The 17,186-nt window shown below is 46.1% G+C and overlaps 3 protein-coding genes across 4 annotated transcripts in view; 1 reads left to right on the forward strand and 2 right to left on the reverse strand.

Annotated features, from left to right (window-relative positions):
* LOC144483022 (uncharacterized) overlaps positions 1-17,186 on the reverse strand; it is a 1,062,789-nt gene that overhangs the window by 482,121 nt on the left and 563,482 nt on the right. The gene's annotated exons all lie outside the window — the stretch shown is intronic.
* The window catches only part of LOC144483037 (uncharacterized), a 116,663-nt gene that overhangs the window by 61,381 nt on the left and 38,096 nt on the right, over positions 1-17,186 (forward strand). The window lies entirely within an intron of this gene.
* Positions 11,976-17,186, reverse strand: part of LOC144483058 (uncharacterized) — a 231,231-nt gene continuing 226,020 nt past the window's right edge. Inside the window, exons 1-2 of one of the 2 annotated variants that reach the window (XM_078201901.1) lie at positions 16,432-16,855; positions 11,976-13,448 (exon numbers count right to left, since the gene is read on the reverse strand). In XM_078201901.1, the coding sequence (XP_078058027.1) occupies positions 12,675-13,097 (423 nt within the window). In that variant the 5' untranslated portion in view covers positions 13,098-13,448; positions 16,432-16,855 and the 3' untranslated portion in view covers positions 11,976-12,674. Of the gene's footprint in view, positions 13,449-16,431; positions 16,856-17,186 lie in introns of those variants that run through there. The other variant, XM_078201902.1, reaches the window with a different exon arrangement.

The raw sequence follows: 17,186 nt of genomic DNA on the forward strand, positions 1-17,186 counted from the left end.
AGCAGCTGATATACCCGAATTTGTAAAAAGAGGGTCTGACCAATCAACAAACCATGGTAGGTAGTCGGTTAAGAAGTGAAGAAGCGTTCTCAGGCATTGTTTAAATTATTTTATCATAAATTTGTGATAAGAACTGTGAGGGACTTGTGACCCGTTAGTCGCTGAGGTGACGGTTTACTCCAAGTAGCACTGGACTGAAAAGCAGACCTCTGAGAGTCGATTCTAATGGTTATAATCCTACCCAAGCATGGTCAGTGAAAAATCAGAGCTCAAGTGGGGACCGGACAGGTCTCTTCCTGCCATTTGGAAACTAAGAACAAGAAACTTATCGATTAAAATGATTAGAGAATAGAGCCAACCTTTCAAGTCTGGATGACACTTCAGAAGAACTCTTATAAAGGGTCATCCAGACTCGAAACATTGGCTCTATTCTCACTCCATAGATGCTGTCGGACCTGCTGAGATTTTTCAGCATTTTCTGTTTTTGTTTCAGATTCCAGCATCCGCAGTATTTTACTTTTATGATAAAATGATTTGGTCTGATTGGAATCCCCACGATCCTCCCGCAAAACAGAGGGAGTGGTGGCAAAGGGAGAAAAAGGGTAAGGATGATAAAGTCTGGGTTCTGATTCTCCGAGACCAAGTAGAATTAACAAAATGAGTGAACCAGTTTATCAAGAATAGAAGTTACCCATCCCTAACAAAACTTGCCACAGACAAATTAAAATAATTAGGTTGATGAATATAACAAAAATTTTCGTGCTGTGCTCTGTTATCTGTACTCTGGTTCCACGTCTCTGGGGCTGGTGTGACTCCGTTACTGTGGATCTGAATCCATGTCCATCCATTGCTTTGTTTCACCCCTGCCCTCCCTGATCACCTCTCTGTCATTGTCAGTTCAGAGAAGGATCTGCAGGCTGATACCTGGGATGAAGGCATTGTTTTGTGAGGAAAGTTTGGGCCTGTATTGACTGGAGTTTAGAGGTGATCATAGTATTGACATCAGATTGTGAGGTAGTGATTAGTATAGATGAAGAGAGGATGTTTCCAATGTTGGGGATTCCAGAATTAGTCGGCAGATTGTCAAAATAAAGGGTCCCCCATTTCTGATGGTGAGGAGGAGAAATGTCTTCCCTCAGAGGGCTGTTAGTCTTTGCAATTCTCTTCCCCAGAGAGCAGTGGAGGCTGCATCATTAAATATACTCAAAACACAGAGATTTTTGATCGAAAAGGGAGTCAAGGGTGACAGGAAGAAAAGTGGAGTTCAGATCACAATCAGATCAGCCATGATCTTGATGGGGAGGTGATGGTCTTGTGGTATTATTGCTAGACTATTAATTCAGAAACTCAGCTAATGTTCTGGGGACCCGGGTTTGAATCCTGTCATAGAATCATAGAAATCCTACAGTACAGAAGGAGGCCATTCAGCCCATCGAGTCTGCACCGACAACAATCCCACCCCATAGCAGCTGGCGGAATTTGAATTCAATTAAAAATATCTGGAATTAAGAAATTACTGATGACCATGAAACCCTTTCGATTGTCGGAAAAACCTATCTGGTTCACTAATGTCCTTCAGGGAATGAAATCTGCCATCCTTAACTGGTCTGGCCGACATGTGACTCCAAAGCCACAACAATGTGGTTGACTCTCAACTGCCCTTCAAGAGCAACTCGGGATGGGTAATAAATGCTGGCCAGCCAGCAACATCCATGTCCCATGAATGAATAAAAAAAATTCAATTGAACAGCTTGGTGGGCTGAATTTCTAACTATTTCTTATGATCTGTCAGGAACATGAAATGGTGAGTGTCGATCAGCATTAATTAGCACCTTCAGGAGAATTGGGTAGTTTATATTAAAGTTTAAAGTTTATTTATTAGTCACAAGTAAGGCTTATATTAACACTGCAATTTCTCTTAAAGACATTGACATCCTTTGCTCCCTCAGCTTGACACATTGATTTCTGGCTAAAAAGTCCCTTTCCTAATGTTCACAATTAAAGGGCTGGTTTCCTGAGGAGATGGCTGACATTTAAAAGAACAATAAATTAATATAGGACAGAGATATGCCTAGTGTTGTTATATTGTAGATTTGATATATTATTTATGGTTCTGTAACAAAGTACATTTATTATTATTTCTCGTTTTGTAATGGAGCACTGAAGCTATGTTATATATTTCCACTCATCGAGTCATTACAGCGCAGAAGGAGTCCATTCAGTAACTCGAATCCGTGCCGACTCTCTGTAGAACAATCCAGTCAGTCCCATTCCCTTTCTATATTCCCTTTCCCCTGCAACTTTATTTCCTTCATGTGCCCATCTAATTTCTGAAATATATTAAAGGGGACAGTAAACTAATATCGGACAGAGACGTGTCTGATGTTGTTTTTAATTCATCCTTGGGACACGGGCATTGCAGGCTGGGCCAGCATTTATTGCCCATCCCTAATTGCCCCTTGAACTGAGTGGCTCGCTAGGCCATTTCAGAAGCTGGCTGAGAGTCAACCACATTGCTGTGGCTCTGGAGTCACATGTAGGCCAGACTGGGTAAGGACGGCAGATTTCCTTCCCTAAAGCACATTAATGAACCAGATGGGTTTTTTGGTCAATCGACAATGGTTTCATGGTCATCAGTAGATTCTTAATTCTAGATTTTGTTTTTAAATTCAAATTCCACCATCTGCCGTGGCAGGATTCGAACCCGGGTCCCCAGAACATCAGCTGAGTTTCTGGATTAATAGTCTAGCGATAATACCACGAGGCTATCAGCTCCCCTGTTGTTATATGGTACAGATTAGATATATTATTTATAGCTCTGTAATAAAATACACTTATTATACCTGGCTGTGTAATTTTGGACTGCAGCTATATTATATATTTCCAACAATCTCTTCCCTCAGAGAATTGTTAGATTTCTCTTCCATAGGGACCAGTGGAGGGATTGAATATATTCAAGGATGAGTTAGACAGTTTTTGAATGACAAGGGAGTCAATAATTATTGGGGACAGGCTGGAAAATGGAGAGAAAGCTCAGATGAGGAAGGATTTCTTCACTCAAGGATGTGGTGATGTTTTGGATTCTCTACCCCAGAGGACTATAGAGCCTCAGTCATCAAGAATTTTCAAGAGAGGGATTGATAGGTTTCTAGATATTGAAGATATCGATGGATATGGGGGACAGTGTGGGGAAAATAATGCAGAGGTAGATCAACCAATAATCTCAATGAATGGTTGAGCAGACTCGATGGGCCGAATGCTGACTGCAGCTCCTATTTGTTCTGATTTCTGTGCTGGACAGGAAGCAGTGAGCATGGATCTGTCAATCAGCCTCAATCAGCACCTTCAGGAGAATTGGGAGGGTGAATATTAGATACAGCAGAGTGAGAATGGAGGGAGAGTGAGTGGGATGGAGATTTACAGCTTTTGGGGAATGAGAGAGGAAAGAATGTTCATTAGAATCATAGAATTGCTGCATCTTATCAACCGTCCCTGAGCTTTCACAATGAATCCCACTTCTGAGGACACCCTTATCCCTGACTTGTCTGTACTGCCGGCAGTCTCACAAAGCAGCTGCCTGTGTGCTGATACGGGAGGCCCTGCTCGGCAAGTTTAATGCTCCATGACTGTGTCTTTAATGAATGCTCCATAGAAACTAGAAATGTCGATTTGAATTTCGATCATATTCTGAATTGCAATTTTTTTTTTTTCCAATTTGACTTACAGGATATTAGACAAGGAGAAATCAGACAGAAATCTCCAACATCACATCGAGATCTGACAGAGTGACTCGATTTCTTGGGACCTGAATATCATCGGCCTTTGAATCTAACAGGAGAAATGTTTGTTTGGCCTCTTGGCTTCAAAAGATTGTAAACATCGGTGTGACTAGAAATGCACTGAGATACACACACCCGAGTGAGAGTGTTCCAGTGCACTGAGTGTGGAAAGAGCTTTAACCAGTTACACAGCCTGAAAATACATCGCAGCATTCACAGCGGGGAGAGATTGTACCCGTGTTCTGTGTGAGATTTAACTGATTGTTTAACCTGGAGAGTCACAAGGACACCCGCACCATGGAGAAACCGTGCAAATGTGGGGACTGTGGAAAGGGATTCAGATACCCATCTGCACTGGAAATTCATCAACGCAGTCACACTGGGGAGAGACCATTCAGCTGCTCTGTGTGTGGGAAGGGATTCACTCATTCATCCCACCTGCGCAGACACAATCTCACTCACACCAATGAGAAACCCATTAAATGCACTGACTGTGGGAGCGGATTCAGAAGCTCTCAGGATCTGATGTCCCACCAGCGCACTCACACTGAGGAGAGACCGTTCAGCTGCTCTCACTGCTCAAAGAGGTTTAAATGGTCATCCACCCTGCGGGTACACCAGCGAGTTCACACTGGGGAGAATCCATTCACCTGCTCGGTGTGTGGGAAGGGATTCACTCTTTCATTCCACCTACGCAGACACAATCTCACTCACAGCAATGAGAGACCGTTTAAATGCTCTGACTGCGGGAGCGGATTCAAAAGCTCTGGAGAACTGATGTCCCACCAGCGCATTCACACTGAGGAGAGACCATTCAGCTGCTCTCACTGCTCAAAGAAATTTAGAACTTCATCCACACTGCGGAGACACCAGCGAGTTCACACCGGGGAGAGACCATTCACCTGCTCTGTGTGTGAGAAGGGATTCACTCAGTTATCCAGCCTGCTGAAACACAATCTCACTCACACCAATGAGAGGCCATTTAAATGCTCTGACTGTGGGAGTGGTTTCAAAAGCTCTGGAGATCTGGTGTCCCACCAGCGCATTCACACTGAGGAGAGACCGTTCAGCTGCTCTCACTGCTCAAAGAGGTTTAGAAAGCCATCCAGCCTGTGGGGACATCAGCAAATTCACACTGGGGAGAGACCATTCACCTGCTCTGTGTGTGGGAAAGGATTCAGTCAGTTATCCCACCTGCGCAGACACGATCTCACTCACACTAATGAGAGACCCTTTAAATGCTCTGACTGTGGGAGTGGTTTCAAAAGCTCTCGGGAACTGGTGTCCCACCAGCGCACTCACACTGAGGAGAGACCGTTCAGCTGCTCTCACTGCACAAAGAGGTTTAGAACATCATCCAACCTGCGGGAGCACCAGCGAGTTCACACTGAGGAGAGACCGTTCACCTGCTCTCACTGCACAAAGAGATTTAAAAGGTCATCCAACCTGCGGGAACATCAGCGAGTTCACAGTGGGGAAAGGCCATTCCCCTGCTGTGTGTGTGGGAAGGGATTCACTACTTCATCCAGCTTGCTGAAACACAAAGCCACTCACTCCAAGGAGAGCCCCTTTATTGCTCTGCCTGAGAGGCCGGCTTCAGAAGCTCTCAGGAACTGATGATCCCCGAGCACATTCACACCGGGGAGAGGCCGTTCAGCTGCTCTCACTGTTCAAGGAGGTTTAGAATATCATCAACACTGCTGAAACACCAGTGAGTTCACACCGGGGAGAAACCATTCACCTGCTCGGTGTGTGCGAAAGGATTTACTCAGTTATCCAGCCTGCCCAGACACAACATCATCACACCCAGGAGAGACCCTTTAAATGTGGGCGTGGCTTCAAAAGCTGTCGGGAACTAATGTCCCACCAGTGAGTTCACACCAGGCAGAGGCTGGTCACCTGCTCTGACTGGGAAGGAATTCACTCAGTCAGTAAACTTGGTGAAACACCAGTGAGTTCACAAGTGATTACAGTTCTGGGATTACTCTTGAGAATCTTTCTTGCCCCTTCTCCAGTGCCTCTATTTCCTTTTTCTAAATGGAGATCACAAATAGAACGTAGAACTGTACAGCACAGGAACAGACCCTTCAGCCCACCAGGTTGTGTCGAACATGATGCCAAATTAAACTATTCCTTTCTGCCTGCCCTTGGTCCATATTCCTCTATTCCTTGCATATTCATGTGCTTATTTAAAACCTCCTTAAATGCCCCTATCGTATCTGCCTCCACCACCACTCCGAGCAGCGCATTCCAGACACCTACCACTCTCTGTGTAAAAAACCTTACCTCTCACATCTCCTTTGAACTTTCCCCGTCTCACCTTAAGTGCATGCTCCCTGGTATTAGACATATCAACTCTGAGGAAAAGATTCTATGTCTCTCATTTTATAGACTGCTATCAGGTCTCCCCTCACCCTCCGCCGCTATCGAGAAAACAACCCCCGTTTGTCAGTCGCTCACACCCTCCATTCCAGGCAGCATCCTGGGAAACCTCTTCTGCACCCTCATCAAAGCCTCTGCATCCTTTCTGTAATGTGGTGACCAGAATTGAACGCAATATTCTAAGTGTGGCCCAAACAAAGTTTTATAAAGCTGCAACATGGCACGCTGACTCTTGTACTCAATAAAGGCAAACATGTCATATGCCTTCTTTACCGATAAATATTTGTGTGGCTAATTTCAGGGAGCTATGGACTTGAACCCCAAGATCCCTCTGTACATTAACTGTCTACTTATCCTTAATATTTGAGCTCCCAAAGTGCAGCACCTCACACTTGTCCGGATTAAAATCCATCTGCCGTTTCTCCGCTCATATCTGCAGCTGATCTACATCCTACTGTATCCTTTGACAACCTTCTACATTATCTACAACTCCATCTAGCTTTGTGACGTCTGCAAGCTCACTAACCCACCCATCCACATTTTCATCCAAGTCATTTATATATATCACAAATAGCGCAGGTCCCAGTACGGATCCCTGCAGAACACCACTAGTCATGGACCTCCAGTCAGAAAAACACCCTCCACCACTACTCTCTGACTTCTATGGGCAAGTCAGTTCTGAATCCAAGCGGCCAAGTCACCGTGAATCCCATGCATCTTAATCTTCTGGATGAGCCGACCATGAGGGACCTTGTCGAAAGCCTTACTAAAATCCATGTTCACAACATCCACTGCTCTACCCTCATCGATCACCTTCGTCACCTCCTCGATAAAATCGATCACGTCAGTAAGATGTTGACGGTGCTCCCACTGCAGTCCTGTGATGAAAATATAGACTGGTTGGTGAAATGTTGATAACAGGTAGAATTGATATCTAATGAGGACTTTATACTTTAGAATTGAATACAGGGCTCATTGTTACTAACGGGGAAAGAAGGGTTAAAACCCTTACCCAGAACCCTTTTCACACACACGTGGACATCTCTGAATCTGACGCACACCAAATGGAACGTTACACAAGGGGCTGGAATTCTCTGGAATTTCTTAACAACCTTTCAATAGAAATGTCCTGGTACAGACTGTGACAAAGGACACAACAGACAGCAAGAACCAGGAGGAACCTTTAACCCAGAGAATGTTAATAACCTTGTTCAGGACACCGGTGCCAGGCACAGGAGGATCCCAGGAAAAACAGAACATTTAATTTCTGTCTGTTTCACAATTCTAAATGACTGATTCTTTATCAAAGGAATGTTTAAAAACAGCATTGTGATATTCCAAGGTCAGTGCGTCTGGGAAAGGGGCACACTGCTGTGTTTTTATTTTAAACAGGAGGATCCATTGAAAAGCAGCTCTGGACAATACAGCACCTCCTGACCTACTTTCAATTCATTTCAAATCACCCATCACTTTCCGTGGAATATTCTTTATTCTTTCCTGGGATGTGGACACTGCTGGCAAAGCCCCAGCACACATTGCTCATCTCCTAATTGCCCTTGAACGGACTGACTTGCTCGACCATTTCAGAGGGACAGTTAAGATTCACCCACATCGCTGTGTGGGTCTGGATTCACATGTAGGCCAGACCGGGTAAGGATGGCAGATTTCCCTCCCTAATAGGGAGCATGAAGAGGGTGAACTGGACGGGTTTTTACAACAGTCGATAGTTTCATGGTCACCGTTTCTGACACTAACTTTATATAATTCCAGATTGATTCACTGAATTCAAATCCCACCAGCTGCCTGTCCCCAGATCCTTTGCCGAGTCTCTGCACTCTTCTAGAAAAAGTGAGAGGGCATGGGATCCAAGGGGCTGCTGCCCGGTGGATCCAGAACTGGCTTGCCCAAAGGAGGCAGAGAGTGGGTATAGATGGGTCTTTTTCTAAATGGAGGTCGGTCATCAGTGGTGTGCCCCAGGGATCTGTTCTGGGACCCTTGCTGTTTGTCATTTTCATAAATGACCTGGATGAGGAAGCGGAGGGATGGGTTGGTAAGTTTGCCGACGACACGAAAGTTGGTGGGGTTGTGGATAGTCTGGAGGGATGTCAGAAGTTACAGAGGGACATAGATAGGATGCAAGACTGGGTGGAGAAGTGGCAGATGGACTTCAACCCAGATAAATGCGTCGTGGTCCATTTTGGTTGGTCAAATGGGATGAAGGAGTACAATATAAAGGGAAAGACTCTTAGTACGGTAGAGGATCAGAAGGACCTTGGGGTCCGGGTCCATAGGACTCTGAAATCGGCCCCGCAGGTGGAGGAGGTGGTGAAGAGGGCGTATGGTGTGCTGGCCTTTATCAATCGAGGGATTGAGTTTCGGAGTCTGGGGATAATGATGCAGCAATATCAGACCCTCGTCAGACCCCACTTGGTGTACTGTGCTCAGTTCTGGTCGCCTCACTATAGGAAGGATGTGGAAAAGATTGAAAGGGTGCAGGGGAGATTTACAAGGATGTTGCCTGGATTGAGTGGCATGCCTTATGAGGATAGGCTGAGGGAGCTCGGTCTTTTCTCCTTGGAGAGACGAAGGATGAGAGGAGACCTAATAGAGGTGTATAAGATGTTGAGAGGCATAGATCGGGTGGACTCTCAGAGGCTTTTTCCCAGGGTGGAAATGTCTGCTACGAGAGGACACAGGTTTAGGGTGCTGGGGTGTAGGTGCAGGGGAGATGTTAGGGGTAAGGTTTTCACACAGAGGGTGGTGGGCGAGTGGAATCGGCTGCCGTCAGTGGTGGTGGAGGCGAACTCAATAGGGTCTTTTAAGAGACTCCTGGATGAGTACATGGAGCTTAGTAGGATAGAGGGTTATAGGTAGGTCTAGAAGGTAGGGATATGTTCAGCACAACTTGTGGGGCCGAAGGGCCTGTTTTGTGCTGTAGTTTTTCTATGTTTCTATGTTTCTATTACTCGGCCAGTGACATTCCCACCACCTCCCCTGAATGGAATATTGCACAACCCTTAGTTAAACAGGAAGGAGAAAAGAGAAAGGTTTGACCTTTGGATGACCTCATCACGAACTACAGAAACCTTAAAGCTGACCATTCTGTAAAAGTTTTAAACTTTATTTTTATAAAACACAGAGTAAGAAACAGGTGAAAAGTAACGATGGACGTTCCGACTGACATCAGAAACATTGATTGACCAGATAAACACTCACCACATCACAGAGCGATCCTCAACCATTAAAGAATTGACCCACAATAAGGAATGAGAGAGCCTTATAAAAAGGGGCAGGAGTTTACACAGAGAGGCGACACCCACAGCTGCTCAGGATGATGGAATTCAGTTCAGGAAGGGGATAAAGTGAGAAGCTTTTGTGATTCAAGGTAGAAGTATTGAACAATCTGGAATCAGTGCTTCTCGAGCTTGTTGACGAGCCGAACACTTCAATTAATCTCATCATAAAAACCCCCAGTGTAAATAACATGGATTTGACTCACAAATGTTGAAGTGTTGATTTAGACCCACAAGTTTCGACTTCCCATTTGAGCCTGGGGCACCTTTCTGTCTCTCTATTGCTTGTGTCAATGACAGCCAGGCGACGGAGCTGGGGGCTGAATTTAGCTGAGAATCATGGGGCCTGCGCCCCAGTTGGGAAACTGCCCTGGGCGTTGCACTAATACAGAGACAGGAAGGTGCTGGAGAACTGACTGGGCAATGGGCCTCCAACCAATCAGGGCACCGGAGGAGGTGACCAGGGCTGATGGTGACGTGACCCCCGGGGTTCAGTGTCCCTGTGTCCAAAGCGGGGAGTCACAGGAACAGGGGACAGAGGAGCTGAAGAGAATCCAGTTGTGTCCAGAACATTGTGAACATCCTTTACTCTGGTTGTCTTTGATCCTCAAGTCATTTTCTGTTTGTTTTAACCATGTTCTGTTTCATTAATAAACTTTTATCAGTAAAACTATTTGATTTTTCTGGACTTTTACTGATGAGATTGATGCACTTTAGGGAAAGTGGGTGAGAGGGGTTGGCAGGCTCTTTAACAGAAAGTGAGTCTCTCAAAGGTAATTGGCAAAGGAGCCAGAGGGGGAGATGGGATTTTATTTTTGACACAGCGATGTTAGAAAATGGGGTTCAGGGAGTCAATTAACCCTTTCTCCCCTTTTCCCAAACTCTGAAATGATTCCCAGTGATAACCCTTATTGGTGACAGTGGTTAGATTTTATTCAGTATCAATAAGAGCTGACACAGGCTAATGTCTGAGCAGTCGTATCAAAGTGCAGCAGCATTACCATTACACTCTGGGTAGAAGCAGCATCTCCACGGAAATGCTCCCTGCTCTGCCCCAGATGCCATGGCACCAGTCAATGCAATATGTAAAACCTCGACAAATCTCTGTGCTCGGGGAATCCCTTCTTATACTTTTTTACATCACAATGTCTATGGAGACTGATTTAACCCAATCATTGCTCAGCTAACATAACAAAACCTGTCATTGAACCATCTGTACTTGCACAAGCCACATCAAACTCTCAAACAATTGTCTTCCCACGCTGCGTCCCTGGTACAGGGAGTCAGCATTCCCATGGCAAGCAGTGAAAACATGGTGGCCTTGACACACTGGTGTCATCTAGGATTCAAGGCACTCCTGTTTTCTCTGTCCTCTGGGAGCTGTTTATCCCCCTGCTCCCACACAGCAAGTCGTCTGTTCTCAGCTCTGCTGGATTTCTACTGACATTTGGCCCCTTTTACACCTTTCGGATCAATAAAACATTTGGTCAAAGACCCAAACCACAATTTCCCATCCTGTCACCTGTCAACCATCCTTACCCAGAGCGTAATCACAACAGGGATAAAAACAGGAGAAGTGTAACAATCAGATTCAAAATCAATGCACAGCCAGTCTTAGAATTTAATTTAATGTTCTCTAATTAGCAAGAAAACCCAAAGTAGGGGGTCCCCCAGGATTCTTACAGTCCATACCTTGAGGGGGGAGGAGAACTCGCTCTCTGATCCTCACTCAATTTCACTGTTATTTTCCAGTTCTGTTCTGGTCCCGCCTGGGGTAACATCTATTCGATCTTGTCCTCTCCTGAAGGAGCACCGTGAGTTTTAGGTTTCTCGTACATAAGGACAGATGCTTCAAGCAACAGATCAAGCATGGATGTAAAAGATTCTCCAGCTCTCTCTTTACCCCTGTCCAAATTGTGGACAGTTCTTACTCAGTATTATTTCTCCCAATCCCTTAATTGTCCCAATCTATAATATTATCATTTTACTTTAATTTTCCTCACTTTGTGTCCATGTGCAGTGTGTTTAATTGGATCCTGATTGTTTTGAACTCAGTTTCTCTGGAGTGTGTGTCAGTGCCTTGATGGTGTCACAATGTTGTCTCAATCCCCTGGCCACATTAACCATTTCATCTCCTGCTGTGTCTCAAGTAGCTGTGTGTGTTTGGGACTCGCTCTTCACTCCATCTCACCAGGAATTTAGGCTTGCTATTTTTCACATGTAACAAATCACATCTGTACACTCACTCCAGTATCCCAAAATCATGTCACACATTCTTAACTCTCAGATGTGCTGACGAAAAGATCAAAGTGAGTGTCTGTCTTTCTTATCTCCCACTGTTATGGTGCTGATATTTCATGTAGTGGCCGGACTTTCAAACAAAGTTCATGGACAAAGTTGTAAATATCTCCCAGAGAAAGTGATCAACTTATTTATCCCATCTATCCCATCCCATTCCAGACTTTCACTCGACTGTAGGTGGATATCAGATTGATATATTCCATTCAACCACACCCAAGGTGAGTTATTCCAGTTCCTTTATTGTACAGGACAAAAAGTGCACAATATTTTTAAAACAGAAATTAAACATTCCCATTTGATTTCAGGGATTAACATATTCTGTTAGTTTGTTCTTTATTGTCGATGTCAGGCTGGGGTTGTTCCCCTTGGAGCAAAGGAGGTTGAGGGGAGATTTGATAGAGGTGGACAAGATTCTGACAGGTTTAGATAAGGTGGACAAAGAAAAGCTGTTCCCATTAGCTGATGAGACAAGGACGAGGTGGGACACAGATTTAAGGTTTTGGATCAGAGATGCAGTTGAGGGGGGGGGGGGGGGGGGGGGAGATGTGAGGAAGAATATTTTGATGCAGCAAATGGTAATGAGCTGGAACTCGCTGCCGACGAGGGTGGTGGAAGTGGAGACAATAAACAATTACAAAGGAAATTGGATGGGCATTTGGGGGGGTTTCAAACAGAAACGCTGACTAAATATCTCTGAACTTCCTCACACCCTGTCACTCTGTGATCCTTGTGAAATCTGAAACCAGGTATTCACAACAAAACTCAAAGAGTATCAGCCCACTGGAGGCTGAGACCAGCCAGTCCAGCACAAAGAAACCCTCTGACCCTCCCCATTGACCAACTGTGAGAATGAACAAAATGCAGTCCTGGATGCAACTGAGAGCAGAAACAATAACAGCAGAATCCCCAACCCCTGTCATCACTCGTGAACTCGCTGGTGTCTCAGCAGCCGGGATGAAACTCTGAATCCCTTCCCACACTGAGAGCAGGTGAATGGCCTCTCCCCAGTGTGAACTCGCTGGTGTGTCTGCAGGTTAGATGAACAAGTGAATCCCTTCCCACACTGAGAGCAGGTGAACGGCCTCTCTCCGGTGTGAACTCGCTGGTGTCTCTGCAGGCTGGGTAACTGAATGAATCCCTTCCCACATTGTGAGCAGGTGAATGGCCTCTCCTCAGTGTGAACTCGCTGGTGTGTCTGCAGGCTGGATAACTGAATGAATCCCTTCTCACACTGAGAGCAGGTGAATGGTCTCTCCCCAGTGTGGCTGCGCCGATGAGCTGCCAGCAGACATGGGTATCTGTATCCCTTCCCACAGTCCGCACATTTCCACGGTTTCTCCATGGTGCAGGTGTCCTTACCTCTCTCTAGGGTGGACAATTAGTTGAAACTTCGTCCACACACACAACAAGATTACAGTCTCTACCCGCTGTGAATGGTGTGATGTTTATTCAGACTGTGTAACTGGTTAAAGCTCTTCAGTCAGTGCATTGGAACACACTCACTCGAGTGTGGCAGTGTGTTGGTGCTTTTTCACTCACACTGACATTTCAAATCTTTTCAAATCGACAGACTGGACAATCATTTCTCCTTCTGGATTCAAAGTCTGATGATATTGAGGTCCCAAGGAATATGATTCTGTCACGTCTAGACGTGACGTTTGAGATTTCAGCCTGTGATTCCTCTTTCAATATCCTGTAAAATGAGTTTCCAAAAGTCATCAGTGTCAGTACAGGATAGAAATTCAGAACAGACAATTTCTATGGAACATTCTTTCCTCTCTCATTCCCCAGAAGCTGGAAATCTCCATCCCACACACTCTCTCCCCATTCTCAGCAGGTCTGGCAGCATCTGTATGGAGAGAAAATAACTGATGTTTCAGAGCTTTGACAAAGGGTCATCTGGACAAGAAACATCAGCTCTTTTCTCTCCTTACAGATGCTGCCAGACCTGCTGAGATTTTCCAGCATTTTCTCCCTTGGCTTCAGACGCCAGCATCCGCAGTAATTTGCTTTTATAAGGCTACAGATACCTCCTCCCAAGTAACGAGCGTGTGCCCAAGACATCACCACTTGTTTCCCTTATTTCTTTAGCCCCCATGGTGCTCTCCGCAGTAAACACAGAGGAGAAGTATTCATTAAAAATCTCACCCATCTCCTGTAGCTCCACACACAGATGGCCATACTGATTTTTAAGGGGATCTATTCTCTCTCTAGCCACCGTCTTACTCTTAATATAGCTATAGAACCTCTTGGAATTTTCTTTAATCTTACCTGCCAGATCCATATCAGACCCTCTTTTTGTCCTCCTGATTTCCCTCTTCAGTATTTTCTTACACTTTTTATAGTCAGAGTGATTCACTTGTCCCCGATTGCCTAAACCCAATGTATGCTTCCTTCTTTTACCCGACCAGAGCCTCAATGTCCCTTGTCTGCCAGAGATCCTTAAATTTACCATTCTTTCCCTGCATCTTAACAGGAATATACTGCCCCTGGACTCTTGATATCACACTTTTAAAACCTCCCATTTGCCAGTCATTCCTTTCCCTTCAAACAAACTCACCTAATCGACATCTGCTCGATCCTGCCTAATGCCCACAAAAGTGGCCCTGCTCCAGTTTAGGGCCTTGACCTGTGGACCTGTCCTATCTTTTTCCTGAACTATTTTGAAACTATTGGTGCTCCCAATAGTGCTCCCTGACTGACACTTCAGTCACTTGCTCCACCTCATTTCTTAACTGTCTAATAGAAAGTGAGTCCAGGAATTGATAATGAAAAATAAGGAGCTGGGAGATGAATTGAACAAGTATTTTGCTTCGGTGTTTACAATAGAGGATACAGTTAAAACTCAGAGACAGCTGGAAATCAGAAAACAGAAGTGTGGGATGAACTCTGAAAAAGCACAATTCCCAGGGAAGTGGTGCTCAGCAAACTGTTGGAGCTGTGGGCTGATGAGTCCTCGGGTCCTGCTGGGCTTCATTCTCGGGTCTTAACAGAGTGAGATAGTTGATGTGTTGTTCAATTTTCTAAAATTCCCCATCGGGAATTGGATAAAGGGAAACCGGTGGATGTGCTGTACTCAGATTTCCAGAAGACATTTGATGAGGTGCCACATGAAAGGTTATTGCAGCAAATAAAAGTTCATGCTGTGGGGATAACATATTGGCGTGGATAGAAGATTGGCTAACAGCAAACAGTGGGCAGAAATGGATCATTTTCTGGTTCGAGAGAGCGAGAAACCTGGACCAACCTTTCCAGAGTCTGCACCCTCCCTGGATTCACTTCCTTTCTCTTCAGTTGCTGCAAGTCCCCAATTTCCCCCAGAATGAGAAAAGAAATGGAAAGGGGGTTGAAGAGAAAGTGTTTTACTCACAGATGTTTGGGTCTTCCGAGATTGCATCTACCTGGGCCACACCTTTCAAGGCACAGGAATCCCAGCGAGAGCAGCATTCAACAAGCCCCAGCCGAAACAAAAAGTTCTTGCACAAGTCACGAACCCAAGCACTTGAAACAGAAACTTCACGCCGACCAAGGCGTTCCTCCCAGCGGCCACATTTCCAAAAGCTCACCGCAAGGCGCGCATTAAGCCCGCCTTGAACTCCTTATCCTCTGCCCGCCCCCTGCCTGGAGCACACTATACTGGCCAACACGCAAAGCGAACGGCCAATATGGTGGACTGGCCGGACAATCCAATCTTTCCCACTCACAGATGTTTGAGACAGGAGGAAGTTTGAGTCTGTCTGAAGATCAATCTTCATTCACACAAAGCCCATGCTCTGATTGGCTGGAAGACCAGAGTCCTTCCGGTCCTCCAACTCTTCCCATTGGTCAACACCTCAACATGAAGATCAGAGGGTGGGTTCTCCCCCGCACATGCGCAGCTTCCCCTCTCCCTCGCACATGTGTAGTCCTGGGCCGGGGGGAGGGGGAGCTCACTGAGCGGCTTCTCGCTCTTGCCGGAGCCGTCAGCCGGTTGCCTGGAAACCTTGGTTCAAGGAGGTGTAGGGGGAGGGGAACAATGGGTGGGGGCGGGGCTCGTGGGTCCGCGCGCCCGGACCTGCGCACTGGAACCCAGAGACGTCAACGCGGAGCAGAGTGATTCCTAATGGCTGATTCAGGCAGGGCTCTATTGTGACGTCACAATGCGGAAGTTGTCCAATGAGCTTCCGAGTGAAACTCCCTCCTCTGTTCAACATCTGGGAGGAAATCAATGTTTCCCCCTTTCCATTTCTTTCCTCATTCTGGGGGAAGTTGGGGACTTGCAGCAACTGAAGGAAATGAAGTGAATTCGGTCTGTATATTCCACACATTTTTACTCCAGTAATGTAGACATTTATCTGTCTGGCAGCCTGCATGGAAATTTTCAGCTCTCTGCATCCAGGGCAAGAAGCAGTGAGCATGGATCTGTCAATCACACATGAGGATGGCCTCAACCGGGATCTTGGGTTCATGTCACACTATCTGTAACCCCCACGACTTGCCTGGGCTTGCAAAATCTCACTAACTGTCCTGGCTGGACACAATACACATCTCTTTAACCTGTGCTTAACCCTCTCTCCACTCTCATTGTCTGTGCCTTTAAGACTTGATTACGTTTAAAGACTCGTATTCCAACCATTATCTTGTAAATTGAGTTTGTGTCTTTATATGCCCTGTTTGTGAACAGAACTCCCACTCACCTGATGAAGGGGCAGCGCTCTGAAAGCTTGTGGCTTGTGCTACCAAATAAACCTGTTGGATTTAAACCTGGTGTTGTGAGATTACTTACTGTGCTTACCCCAGTCCAACGCCGGCACATCTTTGGACTGTGGAAGGAAAACCGGAACATCCGGAAGAAACCCACACAGACACGGGGAGAATGTAGAAACTCTGCACAGACAGTGACCCGAGGCTGGAATTGAACCCGGGTCCCTGGCGCTGTTAGGCAGCTGCACTAACCACTGTGCCACCGGGACACATGTCAGTGCCATCGCCCGACTCCAGCCCAGTCTCAGCTCATCTGGAACCCTCACCCATTCCATTGTGACCTCACACCCTCACCCATTCCATTGTGACGTCACACCCTCACCCATTCCATTGTGACGTCACACCCTCACCCATTCCATTGTGACGTCAGGGCTTCACTCTCCGATCACAATCCCTGCCGGCCTCCCACATGCAGCCTCAATGGCGGCAGTCAGCCCGGGTCTAACACTACAAGCTGTCGCTCCATTTGGTACAAAGGGGGGGACCGGGAAGTTCATTTCCGGGGATTGGGTTTGAACAACATGTTTACAAAGCCTCTCCACCCACCCGCCACATTTATCATTCCCCGCACGCCGCCCTCTACCTCGTATTGCTCTCGCTTCCAAACTAAAACCGGCCGTCCGTCGCCATTACCCGCAGTGATGTGGAGATGCCAGCTTTGGACTGGGGTAAACACAGCAACAAGTCA

The sequence above is a fragment of the Mustelus asterias genome, unplaced genomic scaffold, assembly GCF_964213995.1.
Source record: "Mustelus asterias unplaced genomic scaffold, sMusAst1.hap1.1 HAP1_SCAFFOLD_44, whole genome shotgun sequence".
In the NCBI taxonomy this organism is placed as follows: Eukaryota; Metazoa; Chordata; class Chondrichthyes; order Carcharhiniformes; family Triakidae; genus Mustelus; species Mustelus asterias.